The 21,406-nt window shown below is 39.7% G+C and overlaps 1 protein-coding gene across 14 annotated transcripts in view; it reads right to left on the bottom strand.

The window, feature by feature from the left end:
• UNC13B (unc-13 homolog B) overlaps positions 1–21,406 on the bottom strand; it is a 258,065-nt gene that overhangs the window by 174,321 nt on the left and 62,338 nt on the right. For 12 of the 14 annotated variants that reach the window (XR_015242813.1, XM_086683436.1, XM_086683438.1 and 9 more), the window contains 2 exons: positions 5,526–5,555; positions 1,607–1,706 (listed from right to left, as the gene is read on the bottom strand). Coding sequence is in view for 11 of the 14 variants with exons in the window: in XM_086683436.1 (XP_086539562.1) it covers positions 1,607–1,706; positions 5,526–5,555 (130 nt within the window). In the remaining 3 variants the exon portion in view is untranslated. Of the gene's footprint in view, positions 1–1,606; positions 1,707–5,525; positions 5,556–21,406 lie in introns of those variants that run through there. The other 2 variants (XM_086683443.1, XM_086683442.1) reach the window with 2 other exon arrangements.

Here is a 21,406-nt window from a genome sequence, read left to right as displayed (position 1 = left end):
ACTGCATGGCCACATGCAAAAATACACAAAAATAAACTCAAAATGGATGAAAGACCTAAATGTAAGACAGGAAACAATCAACATCTAGAGGAGAACACAGCAGCAACCTCTTATTAGACATGTCACCAGAGGTAAGGAAAACAAACGCAAACATGAACTATTAGGACTTCATCAAGATAAAAAGCTTCCACACAGCAAAGGAAACAATCAACACAACTAAAAGTCAGCCTACAGAATGGGAAAAGATGTTTGCAAATGACATATGGGATAAAGGGTTAGTATCCAAAATTTATAAAGAACTTGTCAAACTCAACACCCAGTTAAGAAATAATCCAGTGGAGAAATGGGCATTAGATATGAATAGACATTTTTCCAAAGAAGACATTCAGATGGCCAACCAACACATGAAAAGATGCTCAACATCACTTATCATCAGGGAATACAAATCAAAAACACATTGAGATACCACCTCACACCAGTCAGAGTGGCTAAAATTAACAACTCAGACAACAACAGGTGTTGGCAAGGATGTGGAGAAAGGGAAACCCTCTCGCATTGCTGGTGGGAATGCAAACTGGTGCAGTCACTCTGGAAAACAGTACGGAGGTTCCTCAAGAAACTAAAAATAGGAATACCTATGATCCAGCAACTGTACTACTAGGTATTTACCCAAAGGATATAGAAATATAGATTTGAAGGGGTACATGCCCACCCCAATGCTTATAGCAGCATTATCAACAATAGTCAAACTGTGGAGAGAACCACAATGTCTACTGAATGATGATGGATAAAGATGATGTAGTGTGTGTGTGTGTGTGTGTGTGTGTGCGCGCGCATGTGCCTGCACATGTGAATATGCACTCATGCATCACTCACTGATGATGAGTGATGTTGACCATCTTTTCATGTGTCTGTTTGCCATGTGGATGTCTTCTTTGGAAAAATATCTATTCATATCTTCCCATTTCTTCACTGGATATATGCATGAGCACGCGTGCGCACGCGCACGCACACACACACACACACACACACACACACACACAATGGAATATTACTCAGCCATCAAAAACAATGAAGTCTTTTCATTTGCAATGATGTGGATGGAACTTGAATGTATTTTGCTAAGCAAAATAAGTCAATCAGAGAGAGACAAATACCATATGATTTCAATCATATGTGGAATTTAAAAAAACAAAACAGATGAACATAGGGGAAGCAGAGGAAGAAAAAGAGAGGGAAACAAATTACAAGAGACACTTAGCAATAGAGAACAAACTAAAGGTTGATGGAAGGAGGTGGGTGGAGGCAGGCTAGATGGGTACTAAGGAGGGCACTTGTTATGGTGAGCATCGAGTACTGTATGTAAGTGATGAATTAGTGAATTCTACTCCTGCAACCACTAGTGCACTGTATGTTAACTAAAAAAAAAAAAAAAAAGACCCTCTTTGTAAAAAAATAATAGATTAAAACAAATTTAAAAGAAAAACACAACAAATCCAGGAGAGAACAAAACTGCAGATATACTTCACCCACCACACACCTCACTTATTCCTGTTTAACTCTGTAGTTTTCATAAGGCATGCTGCTGCCACTCTGAAGTACTTACAACATAAAATCTTGTTCCCAAGAAGGTTGATCACCACGAACTGCTACAGTTGTGCTCTTCACATTCTGCACTTTCAGGGTCACATAGGTGTTAAATTTATCTTTAAAAAAAATGCAAAAAAAAAAAAAAAAAACCAAGATGAAGATGTAATACTTAGTGCTCAGATTTGTTACCCAAGCTCACAAACCCTTTGAAACTGAGTAATCCAAATTAAAGTATTAGAAATTGAAGCAAAAATAAAACTATATATTGTACAATACAGCATCATTCTAAGCCCACAGAACTGCAAAAAATTATAAAACATTAATTCTCTCTTCTCAAAAGTATAAACTGTAATAGTTTTTCAAATTTCAGAAATACATATTTGATCCTGTAGACACACACACATACATAATGAAAATGAAAGCTTTATACAATACAAGTTGGGATACATTAATATATCCTGTTCTAATTTATTTAAACCTTTGAAACATTCATCATAACCAACAAAATTGATATTACAGCCCATCTTTAGTTTGAAAAAAAACAAATATAATCGATCTAGTAGAAAAGATATGTAAATATAGTAAAATGAAGAAGTAAGTACCATAAAAGAAAAAGTGGTAAAGGATTGAAGAGGAAGGGTTATCTCTTGCTGTTGACAGAACAAGAATTGAGCAAAAAATCCTCCTAAAGGAAATGGATTCCCAGCTTAATTTATTCAGGTTGGCCTAAAGCACGACTTACACAAAAAGCAACACTACTGCAGAGTTGGGAAAAGGAGATTCTCTAACCTGAGAATACAAATTGAGTACTAGTGCCTAAGACAGCACTAGTCCTGTACCACTTTAGCATAAACCATGATTAGAGGCACTGAATTAAGAGTTCACTTTTCTATGTAAGAAATTAATCATAACATAAAATGAAAAAAGACAATCATTTTTGGCTCATCAAATTGGCAAACATTGTTTAAAATGATTAACTAATGTAAGGGGTGTGAGAAAATAGGCCCTGCCATGCACTTCTAGCACAAGGTAAATCTTTCTCTTAAGCATCATTAAAAATTATGTAGTTTAAAAAAATTAAAAATAAATAAATACAAATAAAAATTATGTAGTTTTACAAAAAGCAGAATCAGACCTGTAAATACAGAAAACTGATGGTTGCCACAGTGGTGGGCGATGGGCAAAATGGGGAGCAGGAGATAGAGGCTTCCAGTTATAGAATGCAAAAGTCACAGGAATAAAATGCACAGCATGAGGAATATAAGCAATGGTATTGTGATAGTGTTATGTAGTAACAGGTGGTAGCTACACTTGTGGTGAACACAGGTATAAACCTGTAGAATCACTATGTTGTACACATAAAACTAACCTAACTTTGTATGTTATGCTATACTTAAAATTTTTTTTTTTAATTTTTTTTCAACGTTTATTTATTTTTGGGACAGAGAGAGACAGAGCATGAACGGGGGAGGGGCAGAGAGAGAGGGAGACACAGAATCGGAAACAGGCTCCAGGCTCTGAGCCATCAGCCCAGAGCCTGACGCGGGGCTCGAACTCACGGACCGCGAGATCGTGACCTGGCTGAAGTCGGACGCTTAACCGACTGCGCCACCCAGGCGCCCCTTAAAATTTTTTTTAAATAATAAAAGTGAGAATACAATGTTCTAAGTTCGTTGTGATAATTAAATAAGACGTTTATGAAAGTATTTAGGCAATGCTCTGATATATCAAGTGCTCAATAAATCATAGCCATTTTATTTTATTTTTTAACATTTATTTATTTTTGAGACAGAGAGAGACAGAGCATGAACAGGGGAGGGGCAGAGAGAGAGGGAGACACAGAATCCGAAACAGGCTCCAGGCTCCGAGCTGTCAGCACAGAGCCCAACGCCCCAACGCGGGGCTCGAACTCAGGGACCGCGAGATCATGACCTGAGTTGAAGTTGGCCGCTTAACCGACTGAGCCACCCAGGCGCCCCAAATCATAGCCATTTTAAATATTATGACTAGGACACCTGGGTGACTCAGTCAGTTGAGGGTCCAACTCTTGCAATTGGCTCAGGTCATCATCTCACAGTTCATGCAATCAAGCCCCACATTGGGCCCTGCGCTCACAGTTCAGAATCTGCTTAGGATTCCCTCTCTTCCTCTCTCTCCGCCCCTCCCCACTTGTGCACTCCCTCTTGCATGCCCATGCTCTCCCTCTCTCTCAAAATAAATAAACATTAATTTAAAAAATTTTAATTATGACTACTATTAAATCCTTATGAAATCATTAAAAAATCATATAGCTCTATACTTAGATATGGAAAGTTTACCAGAATTATACTTTATTATGAGGAGGCAAGCCCACCCACATAAGAGATTCCCATACATATCCAGTAGCAGTGTCGTAGACCACTGAGCTATGTTTTCTATCATATGATTCTGTATTCTACTCCCCACATCCAATCATAGCTGATCAGAGCAGGTTTAGATGCCACTCAAAAGCAGTCAATCCATGAACTGGCAAAAAACTGAAAACAATCCAATTCCCTCTCACACGATTTTAAATAGGGAAAACAAAGAAATAGTGACAACTGATGGTTGTCGGAGAGGCATATATATTCCACTGGAGCAACCATTATGGGCTGTGTGCAAAAAAGGTAAGCATAGAAAGACAGGTAGAAGAGAAAGGAAAACAGAACAGATTCTCAGAAAGAAAAGAGATTTAGCTAGTGGAGACTGGAGTAGGCTCAGAGACTCTTTTAGTTCCTGTTGTACCCAAGGTTTGGCTTTTCAGATTCCCATGGGTTCCCAGTCATGAATTTTTTCCTAGTAATCCCCAGTACCTTCCCTTTTCCCCAGCAGCAACCACGATTAAGTCCCTCTAACTTAGCATTCACAATTAAGGAAATGTATATTAAAACCTGTAAATACTATTCTCACCTTCTAATGGGCAAAGATTAAAAAGTTCCATATTACTGAATCTTTGTAAGGATTTGGATAAACGTTTATATACTTTTGGCCTGAGTATAATCTCCCCAAAACTTTCATTAAGTGAAATTTGGCAGCAGCTACCAAATTTTTAAAAAATGCATACCTCCAGCCTAGCAATTCTCTGCTTCTGGACTCTAGCATACAGATACATTTGCAAAAGCAAACACTGATATATGCACAAAAACATGTATTTCTTATAATAGCAAAAACTGGAAACAACTAAATATTCATCAATCAGGAAACTCAGGTACAAATTTACAACAAAATTCTAAACAACTTATTTTCATGATGTGTTGTTTGAATAAAAGGTTGCACAAAGTTAACTATTTATTTAAACATGCATATACACACAAAAAAATCTGAAAAGGTATACACAAACCTCCAAATAATTACTACTGAGAAGTAGAACTGAGTTGGCCAAGAGATATGGGGACTAAGTTTTCACTAAATAGGTATATAGACAGATCTCTTTAAAGTTTTACAACAGCACTGATTTTTGTTCCAGCTTTACTGAGGTATAATTGGCAACTTAAAATTGTATGTATTTAAGGTGTACAACTTGATGATTTGATATACATATACATTGTGAAATAATCATCATAATCAAGCCGATTAATATATTCATCACATCTCACATAATCACAATTTTCAAATGTGTATGTGTATATGATCAATAACAACTTGGGATCTATCCTCTTAGCAAATTTCAAGTATATAGCACTCGTTAATTATGAACACACTGATATTGTACATTAAATCTCCAGAAATTATTCATCTTGCATAACTGAAACTTTACACCCCCTGACCAATATCTCTCCATATTGATTGTTAATAATTTAAATTATTTTCTTAATCTAATCAATGAATTAAATGAAATTAATGATTGTTTAAAAGATCGTTTTTAAATGAGACAAAGTATGAAAGGAAAAGACATAATAATTAAAGGCTGGCCTTACCTGGTGAACCCTGGAATTTGGCTCTTTTAACTGCAAGAGAAAAAAAGAAGACACCATGAAGACTTTCTGCAAAGTCATTTACTGAACCAATGTTTCTTGAGCACCTACTATATGCCAAAGTTAGAGTTAGAACTAGATTTATAACTCTAAGTCTAAGAGAAAAGAAGCTGGGACTGCTGACCAAAGCTTGAAGGCAGAGAGTTACAAGGACCTTTAAAAGCCATCCAATCTAGGATTGAGGGAAGATGACGGCGTAAGAGGACGCTGGGCCCACCAGGTCCTGCTGATCACTTAGATTCCACCTACACCTGCCTAAATAACCCAGAAAACCACCAGAAGACTTAGCAGAACGGATTATCTGGAGCCAAGCACAGACGAGAGGCCCACGGAAGAGGGTAGGAAGGGAGGAGAGGCGGTGCACACTACACGGAATGGCGGAAGGGAGCCCCGGGGGGTGGGAGGAGGGGGTGGGCAGCCCACCGGCCAAGCAGAGGCCCCAAGTCTGGCTTGCAAAAGCGGAGGGGCCAGAAGGAGTGTGTTCCGACAGCAAGCAGGACTTAACATCTGGAAGGTTTTAAGTTAACAGCTTTGCTCAGAGAACGGGAGGGCTGGAGGACAACGGGAGAGGGAGTTGTTGAGCCCCGGACAACAGACTGCAGTTTGGTGGGAAACAAAGGGGCTCACCAGTGCCATCTCCTTTGCACATCCCCCAGCCAAAATCCCAAAGGGAACCAGTTCCTGCCAGGGAACTTGCTTGCTCCGCACAAACACCCAAAGCCGTGCTTCTGGGGATCCATCCCTCTGGCGGGTCTGACTCCCTCCTGGTGCCGCAGAGCCCCTCCCAAAGCGGATCACTGAAGGAAAAGCTAGCTGAGCCTGCCCCTCCCGCCCCTGTGCACCTTGCCGATCCACCCCAGCGAATACGCCAGATCCCCAGCACCACAAGCCTGGCAGTGTGCAAGTAGCCCAGACGAGCCACCCCACCCCACAGTGAATCCCACCCCTAGGAGAGGGGAAGAGAAGGTACACACCAGTCTGACTGTGGCCCCAGCAGTGGGCTGGGGGCAGACGTCAGGTCTGATTGTGGCCCCGCCCACCAATGCAAATTATTCAAGACAGCACAGGGGAAGTACCCTGCAGTTCTGCACCACTCCAGGGACTATTCAAAATGACTAAACGGAAGAATTCCCCTCAAAAGAATCTCCAGGAAATAACAACAGCTAACGAACTGATCAAGAAGGATTTAAATAATATAACAGAAAGTGAACTGAGAATAATAGTCATAAAATTAATCGCTGGGCTTGAAAACAGTATAGAGGACAGCAGAGAATCTCTTGCTACAGAGATCAAGGGATTAAGGAACAGTCAGGAGGAGCTAAAAAATGCTATCAATGAACTGCAAAATAAAATGGAGACGACCACGGCTCGGATTGAAGAGGCAGAGGAGAGAATAGGTGAACTAGAAGATAAAATTATGGAAAAGAGGAAGCTGAGAAAAAGATTAAAAAATCCAGGAGTATGAGGGGAAAATTAGAGAACTAAGTGATGCACTAAAGAGAAATAATCTACATATATGGGTATTCCAGAGGAGGAAGAGAGAGGGAAAGGTGCTGAAGGTGTACTTGAAGAAAAAATAGCTGAGAACTTCCCTGATCTGGGGAAGGAAAAAGGCATTGAAATCCAAAAGGCACAGAGAACTCACTTCAGACGTAACTTGAATCGATCTTCTGCACAACATATCATAGTGAAACTGGCAAAATACAAGGATAAAGAGAAAATTCTGAAAGCAGCTAGGGATAACACGCTCTAACATATAAAGGGAGACCTATAAGACTCCTGACCCATCTCTCTACTGAAACTTGGCAGGCCAGAAAGGAATGGCAGGAAATCTTCAATGTGATGAACAGAAAAAATAGACAGCCGAGAATGCTTTATCCAGCAAGTCTGTCATTTAGAATAGAAGGAGAGATAAAGGTTTTCCCAAACAAACAAAAACTGAAGGAATTCGTCACCACTAAACTAGCCCTACAAGAGATCCTAAGGGGGATCCTGTGAGACAAAGTACCAGAGACATCGCTACAAGCATGAAACCTACAGACATCACAATGACTCTAAACCCGTATCTTTCTATAATAACACTGAATGTAAATGGACTAAATGCGCCAACCAAAAGACATAGAGTATCAGAATGGATAAAAAAAAACAAGACCCATCTATTTGCTGTCTACAAGAGACTCATTTTAGACCTGAGGATACCTTCAGATTGAAAGTGAGGGGATGGAGAACTATTTATCATGCTACTGGAAGTCAAAAGAAAGCTGGAGTAGCCATACTTATATCAGACAAACTAGACTTTAAATTAAAGGCTATAACAAGAGAGGAAGAAGGGCATTATATAATAATTACAGGGTCTATCCATCAGGAAGAGCTAACAATTATAAATGTCTATGCGCCAAATATGGGAGCCCCCAAATAAATAAAACAATTACTCACAAACACAAGCCACGTTATTGATAAGAATGTGGTAATTGCAGGGGACTTTAACACCCCGCTTACAGAAATGGATAGATCATCTAGACACACGGTCAATAAAGAAACAAGGGCCCTGAATGATCCATTGGATCAGATGGACTTGACAGATATATTTAGAACTCTGCATCCCAAAGCAACAGAATATACTTTCTTCTCGAGTGCACATGGAACATTCTCCAAGATAGATCACATACTGGGTCACAAAACAGCCCTTCATCAGTATACAAGAATTGAGATCATACCATGCATACTTTCAGACCACAATGCTATGAAGCTTGAAATCAACCATAGGAAAAAGTCTAGAAACCTCCAAAAGCATGGAGGTTAAAGAACACACTACTAAAGAATGAATGGGTCAACGAGGCAATTAGAGAAGAAACTAAAAAATATATGGAAACAAACGAGAATGAAAATACAACAATCCAAACGCTTTGGGATGCAGCGAAGGCAGTCCTGAGAGGAAAATACATTGCAATCCAGGCCTATCTCAAGAAACAAGAAAAAGCCCAAATATAAAATCTAACAGCACACCTAAAGGAAATAGAACAGCAAAGACACCCCAAACCCAGAAGAAGAAGAGAAATAATAAAGGTCAGAGCAGAAATAAACAATATAGAATCTAAAAAAACTGTAGAGCAGATCAATGAAGCCCAGAGTTGGTTTTTTGAAAAAATAAACAAAATTGACAAACCTCTAGCCAGGCTTCTCAAAAAGAAAAGGGAGATGACCCGAATAGATAAAATCATGAATGAAAATGGAATTATTACAACCAATCCCTCAGAGATACAAGCAATTATCAGGGAATACTATGAAAAATTATATGCCAACAAATTGGACAACCTGGAAGAAATGGACAAATTCCTAAACACCCACACGCTTCCAAAACTCAATCAGGAGGAAATAGAAAGCTTGAACAGACCCATACCAGTGAAGAAATTGAATCAGTTATCAAAAATCTCCCAACAAATAAGAGTCCAGGACCAGATGGCTTCCCAGGGGAGTTCTACCAGACGTTTAAAGCAGAGATAATATCTATCCTTCTCAAGCTATTCCAAAAAATAGAAAGGGAAGGAAAACTTCCAGACTCATTTTTTGAAGTCAGTATTACTTTGATTCCTAAACCAGACAGAGACCCAGCAAAAAAAAGAGAACTACAGGCCAATATCCCTGATGAATATGGATGCAAAAATTCTCAATAAGATACTAGCAAATCGAATTCAACGGCATATAAAAAGAATTATTCACCATGATCAAGTGGGATTCATTCCTGGGATGCAGGGCTGGTTCAACATTCGCAAATCAATCAACGTGATACATCACATTAATAAAAGAAAAGAACCATATGATCCTGTCAATCGATGCAAAAAGGCATTTGACAAAATTCAGCAAACTTTTTTAATTAAAACCCTCAAGAAAGTCGGGATAGAAGGAACATACTTAAACATCATCAAAGCCATTTATGAAAAGCCCACATCTAACATCATCCTCAATGGGGAAAAACTGAGAGCTTTTTCCCTGAGGTCGGGACACGACAGGGATGTCCACTCTCACTTGTTGTTTAACAGTGTTGGAAGTTCTAGCATCAGCAATCAGACAACAAAAGGAAATCAAAGGCATCCAAATTGGCAAAGATGAAGTCAAGCTTTCACTTTTTGCAGATGACATGATATTATACATGGAAAATCCGATAGACTCCACCAAAAGCCTGCCAGAACTGATACATGAATTCAGCAAAGTCGCAGGATACAAAATCAATGTACAGAAATCAGTTGCATTCTTATACACTAATAATGAAGCAACAGAAAGACAAATAAAGAAACTGATCCCATTCACAATTGCACCAAGAAGCATAAAATACCTAGGAATAAATCTAACCAAAGATGTAAAAGATCTGTATGCTGAAAACTATATAAAGCTTACGAAGGAAATTGAAGAAGATATAAAGAAATGGAAAAACATTCCCTGCTCATGGATTGGAAGAATAAATATTGTCAAAATGTCAATACTATCCAAAGCCATCTACACATTCAGTGCAATCCCAATCAAAATTGCACCAGCATTCTTCTCGAAGCTAGAACAAGCAATCCTAAAATTCATATGGAACCACAAAAGGCCCCCAATAGCCAAAGTAATTTTGAAGAAGAAGACCAAAGCAGGAGGCATCACAATCCCAGACTTTAGCCTCTACTACAAAGCTGTCATCATCAAGACAGCATGGTATTGGCACAAAAACAGACACATAGACCAATGGAATAGAATAGAAACCCCAGAACTAGACCCACAAACATATGGCCAACTAATCTTTGACAAAGCAGGAAAGAACATCCAATGGAAAAAATAGTCTCTTTAACAAATGGTGCTGGGTTGGCACAAAAACAGACACACAGACCAATGGAATAGAATAGAAACCCCCCAGAACTAGACCCACAAACGTATGGCCAGCTCATCTTTGACAAAGCAGGAAAGAACATCCAATGGAAAAAAGACAGTCTCTTTAACAAATGGTGCTGGGAGAACTGGACAGCAACATGCAGAAGGTTGAAACTAGACCACTTTCTCACACCATTCACAAAAATAAACTCAAAATGGATAAAGGACCTGAATGTGAGACAGGAAATCATCAAAACCTTAGAGGAGAAAGCAGGGAAAGACCTCTCTGACCTCAGCCGTAGCAATCTCTTACTCGACACATCCCCAAAGGCAAGGGAATTAAAAGCAAAAGTGAATTACTGGGACCTTATGAAGATAAAAAGCTTCTGCACAGCAAAGGAAACAACCAACAAAACTAAAAGACAACCAACGGAATGGGAAAAGATATTTGCAAATGACACATCGGACAAAGGGCTAGTATCCAAAATCTATAAAGAGCTCACCAAGCTCCACACCCGAAAAACAAATAACCCAGTGAAGAAATGGGCAGAAAACATGAATAGACACTTCTCTCAAGAAGACATCCGGATGGCCAACAGGCACATGAAAAGATGTTCAGCGTCGATCCTTATCAGGGAAATACAAATCAAAACCACACTCAGGTATCACCTCACGCCAGTCAGAGTGGCCAAAATGAACAAATCAGGAGACTATAGATGCTGGAGAGGATGTGGAGAAACGGGAACCCTCTTGCACTGTTGGTGGGAATGCAAATTGGTGCAGCCACTCTGGAAAACAGTGTGGAGGTTCCTCAGAAAATTAAAAATAGACCTACCCTATGACCCAGCAGTAGCACTGCTAGGAATTTACCCAAGGGATACAGGAGTACTGATGCACAGGGGCACTTGTACCCCAATGTTTATAGCAGCACTCTCAACAATAGCCAAATTATGGAAAGAGCCTAAATGTCCATCAACTGATGAATGGATAAAGAAATTGTGGTTTATATACACAATGGAGTACTACGTGGCAATAAGAATGAAATATGGCCCTTTGTAGCAACGTGGATGGAACTAGAGAGTGTGATGCTAAGTGAAATAAGCCATACAGAGAAAGACAGATACCATATGTTTTCACTCTTATGTGGATCCTGAGAAACTTAACAGAAACCCATGGGGGAGGGGAAGGAAAAAAAGAGGTTAGAGTGGGAGAGAGACAAAGCATAAGAGACTCTTAAAAACTGAGAACAAACTGAGGGTTGATGGGGGGTAGGAGGGAGGGAAGGGTGGGTGATGGGTATTGAGGAGGGCACCTTTTGGGATGAGCACTGGGTGTTGTATGGAAACCAATTTGACAATAAATTTCATATATTGAAAAAAAATAAATAAACTTTCCCACCATCAAAACAAACAAACAAAAAGTCATCCAATCTAATCCCATCCTCAATGCAGAAATCTCTTACAGTCTCTTGAGGAAGAGGTAAACTAAATTACTCCTATGGCAGGCAACCAGTTTCATGTGGCATATCTAAGGTTTAAATTTTTTTTTTTTCAAACGTTTATTTATTTTTGGGACAGAGAGAGACAGAGCATGAACGGGGGAGGGGCAGAGAGAGAGGGAGACACAGAATCGGAAACAGGCTCCAGGCTCTGAGCCATCAGCCCAGAGCCTGACGCGGGGCTCGAACTCACGGACCGCGAGATCGTGACCTGGCTAAAGTCGGACGCTTAACCGACTGCGCCACCCAGGCGCCCCCTCTAAGGTTTAAATTATAGAGGTTTCTTATTTAAAGCCCATCACACAAACTCCCTCCATTCCATTCATGCCTAAAGAAGAGCTCAAGAAGCTAGATTTGGACAGGAGACTTTTTTTTTTTTTTAACGTTTATTTATTTTTGAGACAGAGAGAGACAAAGCATGAACGAGGGAGGGTCAGAGAGAGAGGGAGACACAGAATCTGAAGCAGGCTCCAGGCTCTGAGCTGTCGGCACAGAGCCCGACACAGGGCTTGAACCCACAGACCGTGAGATCATGACCTGAGCTGAAGTCGGACGATTAACCGACTGAGGCACCCAGGCACCCCTGGACAAGAGACTTTAAACAAGGGTGAGAAGTAATTTCTTGCTGGGAATAAACAGATAACAAGAGAAGCTCCCATCCAAATGATCACAAAGAGCTGTTTACAAAACATCAGTGCAGAACTGCAAAACAAAGTATCCCACATTAGGATTGCAGCATGCCAACTTCTAGGAAAGGTCAAAGACCACACATATGGAGGAAATCTGCTAAGTTCCAGTAAGCACCAACATTTTTCTATCAATGATGATTAGGACTAAGTACATAGGGATGGGAGGAGAATAAAAGGAAATTTCAAGACAGTGCCTGGTAAGGATACTTGAGGGTACAGATCTGCCACTCTCCTTGTTCTACATTACAACTGAAAGCTTCAACCTTAGCTGACATCCTAGCACTCCTTAATATTTTCCAAGACATGGGTGATCCAGTATCTCTTTACAAGATCCTCTCCATTCTCAGGCAGCACTTAATGCTAAAATCTATTTTTACTGAATCAAAGTGTCTCCCACTGGACTGCCCCTTGTAGTCTACATCAATTCCTCTTCCCAATAATTTTTTTAACAGTTTAATTTAATCTAAGACTTACTGTAAAGCTACAGTAATCAAGATAGTGTAGCACTGGCATAAAAATAGAGATCAATGAAGTAAAATGGAAATATATATGAAATATATGAATAAAACAATATATATTGTCCTTACCTCACACCACATGCGAAACTTAACTTGAAATGAATCAGGAATAGAACTAAATGGAAGAGCTAAAACTATAAAACCTCTAGGAGAAAACAAAATCTTAGCAATCTTGGGATTGTCAAAAATTTCTTGAATACAAAAAGCATTAAGTTTAAAAGCATTAAAAAAAATGGATGGACTAGACTTAAAATTTGAAACGTATTCCTCAAAAGTCACTGTTAAAAAGGCAAGCCATAGATTAGGAGGAAATATTTGCAAAACATGTGTAAGACTAATAAATGACTAAGAAGAAATCTCAAAACACAGTATTAAGAAATCAAGAATCCACATTTAAAATTGTACATGTAGGGGCGCATCTGGGTGGCTCAGTAGGTTAAGCTTCCGCCTTTGGCTCGGGTCACTAATGGTTCGGGAGTTGGGGCCCCAAGTCAAGCTCTGTACTGACAGCTCACAGCCTGGAGCCTGCTTTGGATTCTGTGTCTCTCTCTGCCATTCCCCTGCTTGCATTCTACCTCTCTCAAAAATAAGCAAACATTTAGAAAAAAATTTTTTAATAAGTAAATAAATACAATTGTACATGTAGGGGGCACCTGGGTGGCTACATTGGTTGGACATCTGATTCTTAGTTTTGGCTCAGGTAGTGATCTCTGGGTTCATGGGATTGTACCCCACACATCAGGCTCTGTGCTGACAGTGTGGAGCCTGCTTGGGATTCTCTCTCTCCCTCTATCTGCCCCTCCCCTACTTGAGAGCACATGCACACTCTCTCTTTCTCTCTCAAAACATATCAACACTTAAAATTGTACATGTAGTTGGCACAAAAACATATACTCAGATCAATGGAACAGAATAGAGAACCCAGAAATGGACCCACAAACGTATGGCCAACTAATCTTTGACAAAGCAGGAAAGAATATCCAATGGAATAAAGACAGTCTCTTCAGCAAGTGTGCTGGGAAAACTGGACAGAGACATGCAGAAGAATGAACCTGGACCACTTTCTTACACTATACACAAAAATAAACTCAAAATGGATGAAAGACCTCAACATAAGACAGGAAGTCATCAAAATCCTCGAGGAGAAAGCAGGCAAAAACCTCTTTGACCTCAGCTGCAGCAACTTCTTACTCAACACCTCTCCAGAGGCAAAGGAAACAAAAGCAAAAATGAACTATTGGGACCTCATCAAAATAAAAAGCTTCTGCACAGTGAAGGAAACAATCAGCAAAACTAAAAGGCAACTGACAGAATGGGAAAAGATGTTTGCAAATGACATATCAGATGAAGGGTTAGTATCCAAAATCTATAAAGAACTTATCAAACTCAACACCCAAAAAACAAATAATCCAGTGAAGAAATGGGCAAAAGACATGAATAGACACTTCTCCAAAGAAGACATCCAGATGGCAAACCAACACATGAAAAAATGCTCAACACCAATCATCATCAGGAAAATACAATTCAAACCACAACGAGATACCACCTCACACCCGTCAGAAGGGCTAACATAAACAACTCAGGCAACAACAGATGTTGGTGAGGATGTGGAGAAAGAGGATCTCTTTTGCATTGCTGGTGGGAATGCAAACTGGTGCAGCCACTGTGGAAAACAGTATGGAGGTTCCTCCATACATAAGGGAGGAAAGCAAAGGAGGTTCCTCTGTCAGTAGGAACGTGTGACGCTTAATCTTGGGGTCATGAGTTTGAGCCCCGTGAGCGGTACAGAGTTTACTTAAAAAATAAAAAAATAGGAGCACCTAAGTGGCTCAGTTAAGCATCTGACTTTGGCTCAGGTCATGATCTTGCGGTTTGTGAGTTCGAGCCCCTTCTCAGGCTCTGATGACAGCTCAGAGCCTAAAGCCTGCTTGGGATTCTGTGTCTCCCCCTCTCTCTGCCCCTCCCATGCTAATGCTGTCTCTCAATAATAAATAAATGTTAATAAATAAAACTGTACAAAAGGGGCTGGCTTAGTCTGTAGAGCAAGCAACTGTTGATCTTGGGATTGTGAGTGTAAGATCCACATTGGGTGTAGAGCCTTCTTAAAAACAAATAAATTAAAACACACACACACACACACACACACATACACATTTTCATTTACATTAGCACCCAAAAAAAATTAAATACTTAGGTATAAATCTAACAAAAGAAGTACAAGATCTGTATGAGGAAAACTACCCAACTCTGATCAAAGATATTAAAGCAGAAGTAATTAGAGAAATAATCCATACTCATGGATATAAAGCCTTAATATCAAGATGTCAGTTCTTTCCAACTTGACCTACAGATTCAATACATTCCTAATCAAAATCCCAGCAAGTTATCTTGTAGATATGGAAAAACTCATTATGAAGTTTCTATGGAAAGCCAGAAGACCCAGAACAGTCAACTCTATATTGAAGTTCAAGACTGATACTATCCAACTTTCAAGACTTAGTATAAAGCTAATAGTAATCCAGACAGTATGGTTTTAGTGAAAGAATAGACAAATAGATCAATCGAACAGGACAGACACCAGAAATAGACCCACATAAATATAGTCATCTTTTTTTTTTTTTTTCATTTTATTTTTAAGCAACCTCTACACCCAATATGAGGCTCAAACTTACAAGCCCAAGAATCGCATACTCCACCAACTTAGCTAGCCAGGTGCCCAAGTCAACTAATCTTTGACAGAGGAGCAAAGGCAATACAATGGAACAACAACAGCCTTTTCAAAAAAAATTTTTTTTAACATTTTTATTTATTTTTGAGACAGGGAGAGACAGAGCATGAACAGGGGAGGGTCAGAGAGAGGGAGACACAGAATCCGAAACAGGCTCCAGGCTCTGAGCCGTCAGCACAGAGCCGGACGCGGGGCTTGAACTCACGGACTGTGAGATCATGACCTGAGCCGAAGTCGGCCGCTTAACTGACTGAGCCACCCAGGCGCCCCGACAACAGCCTTTTCAACAAATGATGCTGTAACAAATGGACATGTACATCCAAAAAAAAAAAAAAAAAAAAAAAAATTCTAGGGGCGCCTGCGAGGCTCAGTTGGTTAAGCTTCCCACTTCAGCTCAGGTCATGGTCTTGCAGTTCATGAGTTCAAGCCTCATGCCGGGCTCTGAGCTGACAGCTCAGAGCCTGGAGCCTGCTTCTGATTCTGTGTCCCCCTCTCTCTCTTTGCCCCTCCCCAACTTGTGCTCTTTCTCTCTCTAAAATAAACATTAAGGGGTGCCTGGGTTGCTCAGTTGGTTGAGCGTCCAACTTCGGCCCAGGTCATGATCTCGCGGTCCGTGGGTTCGAGCCCCGCATCGGGCTCTGTGCTGACAGCTCGTAGCCCGGAGCCTATTTCAGATTCTGTGTCTCCCTCTCTCTCAGACTCGCTCCTGTTCATGCTCTGTCTCTCTCTGTCTCAAAAATAAATAAACATTAAAAAAAAATTTTTTTTAATAAACATTAAAAAAAAATTTTTTTTTTAAATCTAGAGACAGACCTTCACAAAAATTAACTCAAAATGGATCACAGATCTGTATGGAAAACTAGAAGATAACATAGGAGAAAACCCAGATGACCTTGGATATGATTATGACTTTTCAGACACAACACAAAGGCACATTTCATGAAAGAAGTAAGTGACAGGCTGGACTTCAGTAAATTAAAAACTGCTCTGTGAAAAACCATGTCAAAACAAAGAAAAGATACGCCCGCCACAGACTGGAAAAAAGTATTTGCAAAAGATATATCTCATAAAGGACTGTTATCCAAAATACACAAAGAACCACTAAAACTCAACAGTAAGAAATCACAGTACCTGATTTTAAATTGGCAAAAGACCTTGACAAATACTTCACCCAAGAAGATCTACAGATAGCAAGTAACCCCATGAAAAGATGTTCAACATCATATGTCATTAGTGAATTACAAATTAAAATAATGGTATTAAGAAAGAAACTGCCTAAAACTGAATTAAATGAATGAGGTAGGAAAAAAAAAAAAAGAATGAGGTAGCTATTTGTCTTTTGGGCTCCCTAGTATCAAAACACTCTTCCTCTTCTGAAGGAATCCTGAGAGAGACGGGAGGCAGTACCTAAGACCCACTACAGAAGCCAAAGGGAGCAGACCTAGATGCAGTAATCACATACTCCCAATCTCAATCTTGAGGGAGTAAAACAAAGATGCAGGGTTGGTTAGAGAAAGCTGCAGAGAAGTTGGTATTCCAGTAGGGCATGAATGTCTAAGACAGTAAAGTTCTAAAGGACAACAGTATTGTCCAGTAGTGTTAGAGCACTGCAACGGACCATTCCTGTTTAAAGATGTTGGGGGTTTTGCCAATTTTCTTTTTTAGCTCCATTTTACAGATTAGGAAAAAGTCAAGCGCAGAGTTTCAGTGGCAGGATCAGATTAAGAATCAGTTGGCAACATAACATGCATAATAAGTAATGGAGCTTGAAAAAGGATTCCTATCTTCTGACTATAACTCTAGTTCTTTCCATTTCACCAGAATGCCACAGCAGCAGCAAAAGGAAGAGAAAGGAAAACCACAGTCCATACCCTAAGGAAGGTAAAAGAAAAAAAAAAAAAAATGCAAGCATATAGATAATACACTGTGAGTCTAGAAACCAAAATGCAGTGTTAGATGAAATGTGCCACAAAGGATTGATGAGTAAGGCTGGGATACTAATCAAAGACCATCAAAAGAAGTAGAAGTGAGACTAAGGAAATGGGTAAAATAATTTTTTAAATATTTTTGAGAGAAAGAGAGAGAGTGAGTGGGGGAGGGGCAGAAAGGGAGACACAGAATTCAAAGCAGGCTCCAGGCTCTGAGCTGTCAGCACAGAGCTCAGTAGGGGGCTTGAACCCAGGAATGGCAAAATCATGTCCTGAGCCAAAGTCCAACGCTTAACCAACTGGGCCACCCAGGCGCCTCAGAAATGGGTAAAATATAGATAAAAAAGGTTCAGACAGTTAAGCACCTGACTCTTGATTTCGACTCAGGTCATGATCTCATGGTTCATGAGTTTAAGCCCTGCATCAGGTTCTGTGCTGACAGTGTGGATGGAGTCTGCTTGGGATTCTCTCTTTCTCAAAATAAATAAACAAGAAAAAAAAAGGAGAAAAGAGATAAAAGAAAATAAAGAAAAAAGGAAGGAAGGAAGGAAGGAAGGAAGGAAGGAAGGAAGGAAGGAAGGAAGGAAGGAAGGAAGGAAGGAAGGGAGACCTAAGAAACTACATTAAAAAGGCATGAAAAAAATCATAATCAGGGGAGCCTAGGTGGCTTAGTCAGTTGGGCATCCAACTTCGGCTCAGGTCATGATCTCACAGATCAGGAGTTCAAGCCCTGTGTCAGGCTCTGTACTGACAGCTCAGAGCCTGGAACCTGCCTCAGAATCTTGTGTCTCCCTCTCTCTCTGCCCCTCCCCTGCTTGTGCTCTGTCTCTTAAAAATAAACATTAAATACAAATCGTAATCAGAGAAGCATGTTTTTTACATGTTTGTCATGAAGATAACAGCACCTAAAATCTGAGTATTTCCAAATTCCAATGCAAGGCAAAGTCTGCTAGCTAAAATCTCTGAGAGTTTGGGTATAGGTACTTGAAGCTAGTTGGACACAGAACTAAAACAAAGGAATTATAGGGGCGCCTGGGTGGCTGAGTCGGTTGGGAGTCCAACTTCAGCTCAGGTCATTATCTCATGGTCCGTGGGTTCGAGCACCACGTCGGGCTCTGTGCTGACAGCTCAGAGCCTGGAGCCTGCTTCGGATTCTGGGTCTCCCTCTCTCTCTGCCCCTCCCCCACTCAAGCTCTGTCTCTGTCTCTCTCAAAAATAAATAAACATTAAATAATAATAAGGAATTATAGTATCTTAAATCCAGAGCTTTTCCTATTTAAGAATAAATCTCAAAAAAAAAAAAAAAAGGAAATCTTTCTGAATCTCCTTTGGAAAGACAACATAAGGGAAGAAAGAGGATACCAGAAAGTCCAGAAATGAAATACATGTTGTTCACTTTTCAGTTTTTCCTAGATAGAATCCCTCTCTTCCTTTTTTATAACCACTTGCTCCTCACTAAAACTGTGCCAACATGCCTTCCCTACTGTCACTCTATTACCGTAAATACTTAACCTTTTAAAAATAAGACTCCTTTGATAATTTAACAAAAGCTACATATCTGCTCTTCAGAAAAACACACATCTATCCACAAAACAGTTTGCATATCAAGGAGAAATCCATGCAGCTTAAGATCATCTGCTAATAAAATTACTTTTTCCTAAATTTATCAATGTTGTTGTTCTCATTAGATTTTCCTATCTACAAGTCTGTTTTTACTGATTTGTCTTGTTTATTTGCTCTATTAACATAAGCTAATTACATGGTGTTTACTCAGTGGTGTTTGCAAGTATCTCTTTGGAACTGGATGGAATCATTGCTAATTCAAGGGTCTACTCTAGCCCTAGAAATAATAAACATAGGCCCTTGAGAAAAACCATAATAATGGGAACACGTTTTTGTAAGTGTGTGTCCTGAAGATACAGCACCTAAAATCTGAGTTTCCCAACATTTCAGCAGTAACTCTTGAAAGATTACGTTAATCCTACAGAAGTGGAACAAAAACAGCAACTGCTAATGGTGGAAAATCAATGCAGTTATTTGGGAAAAGCACAAGGAACCAGATCTTGACTCTAGACTTGGCTCTGACAGTGTTCATCTGTGGGTCCTTAGACCAAAAAGAGTAATTATTATAGTCCTGAGAGTTTTTAAATAGAAGGTGAAAAATCATGTCTGTTCTGGAAAATGAAGATTTTTGTCTGTTGAGTTTCTGTATAAATAGGGGGAAGGGGAAATAAAAGAACTGATGTGAAAAAACACAGAAATGTAAAAAAGCATTCACTTCAGTTCCTATTTTTTTAAATAAACTTTTCATGTTTATTTATTTTGAGAGAGAGCACACGTGCACAAGTAGGAGAGGAACAGTGAAAGAGGGAGAAAAAAGAGAGAATCCTAAATAGGCCCCAAGCCAAGCGAAAAGCCCCAAGCAGGGCTCAATCCCACCACCCCAGGATCATGACCACATCTGAAATGAAGAGTCCTATGTTAACCAACTGAGCCACCCAGACGCTCCTCAGTTCCCATTTTTTAAATTAACTCCTATTTTTGTAAATTAAAATATTTTGATGACATGTATGAGATTTTAGTAAAATCACTAAAAGAAATTCACAGAAAACTCAAACTGTACTGGTGTCACTTGAAAAATAAAATCCTCAGAAATCCTGATGACCTAGTTTTACTCATTTATTCTGGAATTTGGATACTTATACCTAGAGAGTAACAAAGATTGTTTCAGCTATTATTTTTTTTAATTTTTTTTAATGTATGTTTATTTTTGAGAGAGAGAGAGACAGAGTGTGAGTGGGGGAGGAGCAGAGAGAGAGGGAGACACGGAATCCAAAGCAGGCTCCAGTCTCTGAGCTGTCAGCACAGAGCCCAACACCGGGCTCGAACTCACAAACCGTGAGATCATGACCTGAGCTGAAGTCAGACGCTTAACCGACTGAGCCACCCAGGCGCCCCAGCTATTACTATTTTAAATCTTAGAATACTATATTAAATTGAACCTCCATCGTATTTTTTACTTTGTCATATATATATGTAAGTATCACATACTTCTATATACATAGCTATAATGTTATCTTTTAAATCTTGATACCAGGTAAGGCAAGAGACTCCTACCTATTTCTTTAGTGTTTTGCTACTCTTTTTGTGCATCTATTGACATAAGGTGTTTTCCCTTTAATTTTTTAATATCACTATTGCATAAACAGGTTTTCAGATGATAACCAATCCTTTATAAATTCTAGAAGCAAATGTCAAGAAGTAGGGGCGCCTGGGTGGCTCAGTCGGTTGAGCGTCCGACTTCAGCTCAGGTCACGATCTCACGGTTCGTGAGTTCAAGCCCCGTGTTGGGCTCTGGGCTGATGGCTCAGAGCCCGGAGCCTGCTTCCGATTCTGTGTCTCCCTCTCTCTCTGCCACTCCCCCATTCATGCTCTGTTTCTGTCTCAAAAATAAATAAACATTAAAAAAAAATTTTTAAAAAAAAGAATAATCAGAACTACATTTAACATCTATAAATCAAATGAGAAAACTTTATACTTTAAAAATATTTAGGGTGTTGCTGGAGGGTGTCACAGAAAAAAAAATTAGGTTTCCTGTATTTGAAAACAGCATACCCT

Source organism: Puma concolor, chromosome D4, assembly GCF_028749965.1.
Source record: "Puma concolor isolate L17-30 chromosome D4, mPumCon1.1.hap2, whole genome shotgun sequence".
NCBI lineage: Eukaryota > Metazoa > Chordata > Mammalia > Carnivora > Felidae > Puma > Puma concolor.
Note: the sequence above shows the minus strand (reverse complement) of the source record. Positions and strands in the feature narration are given on the sequence as shown.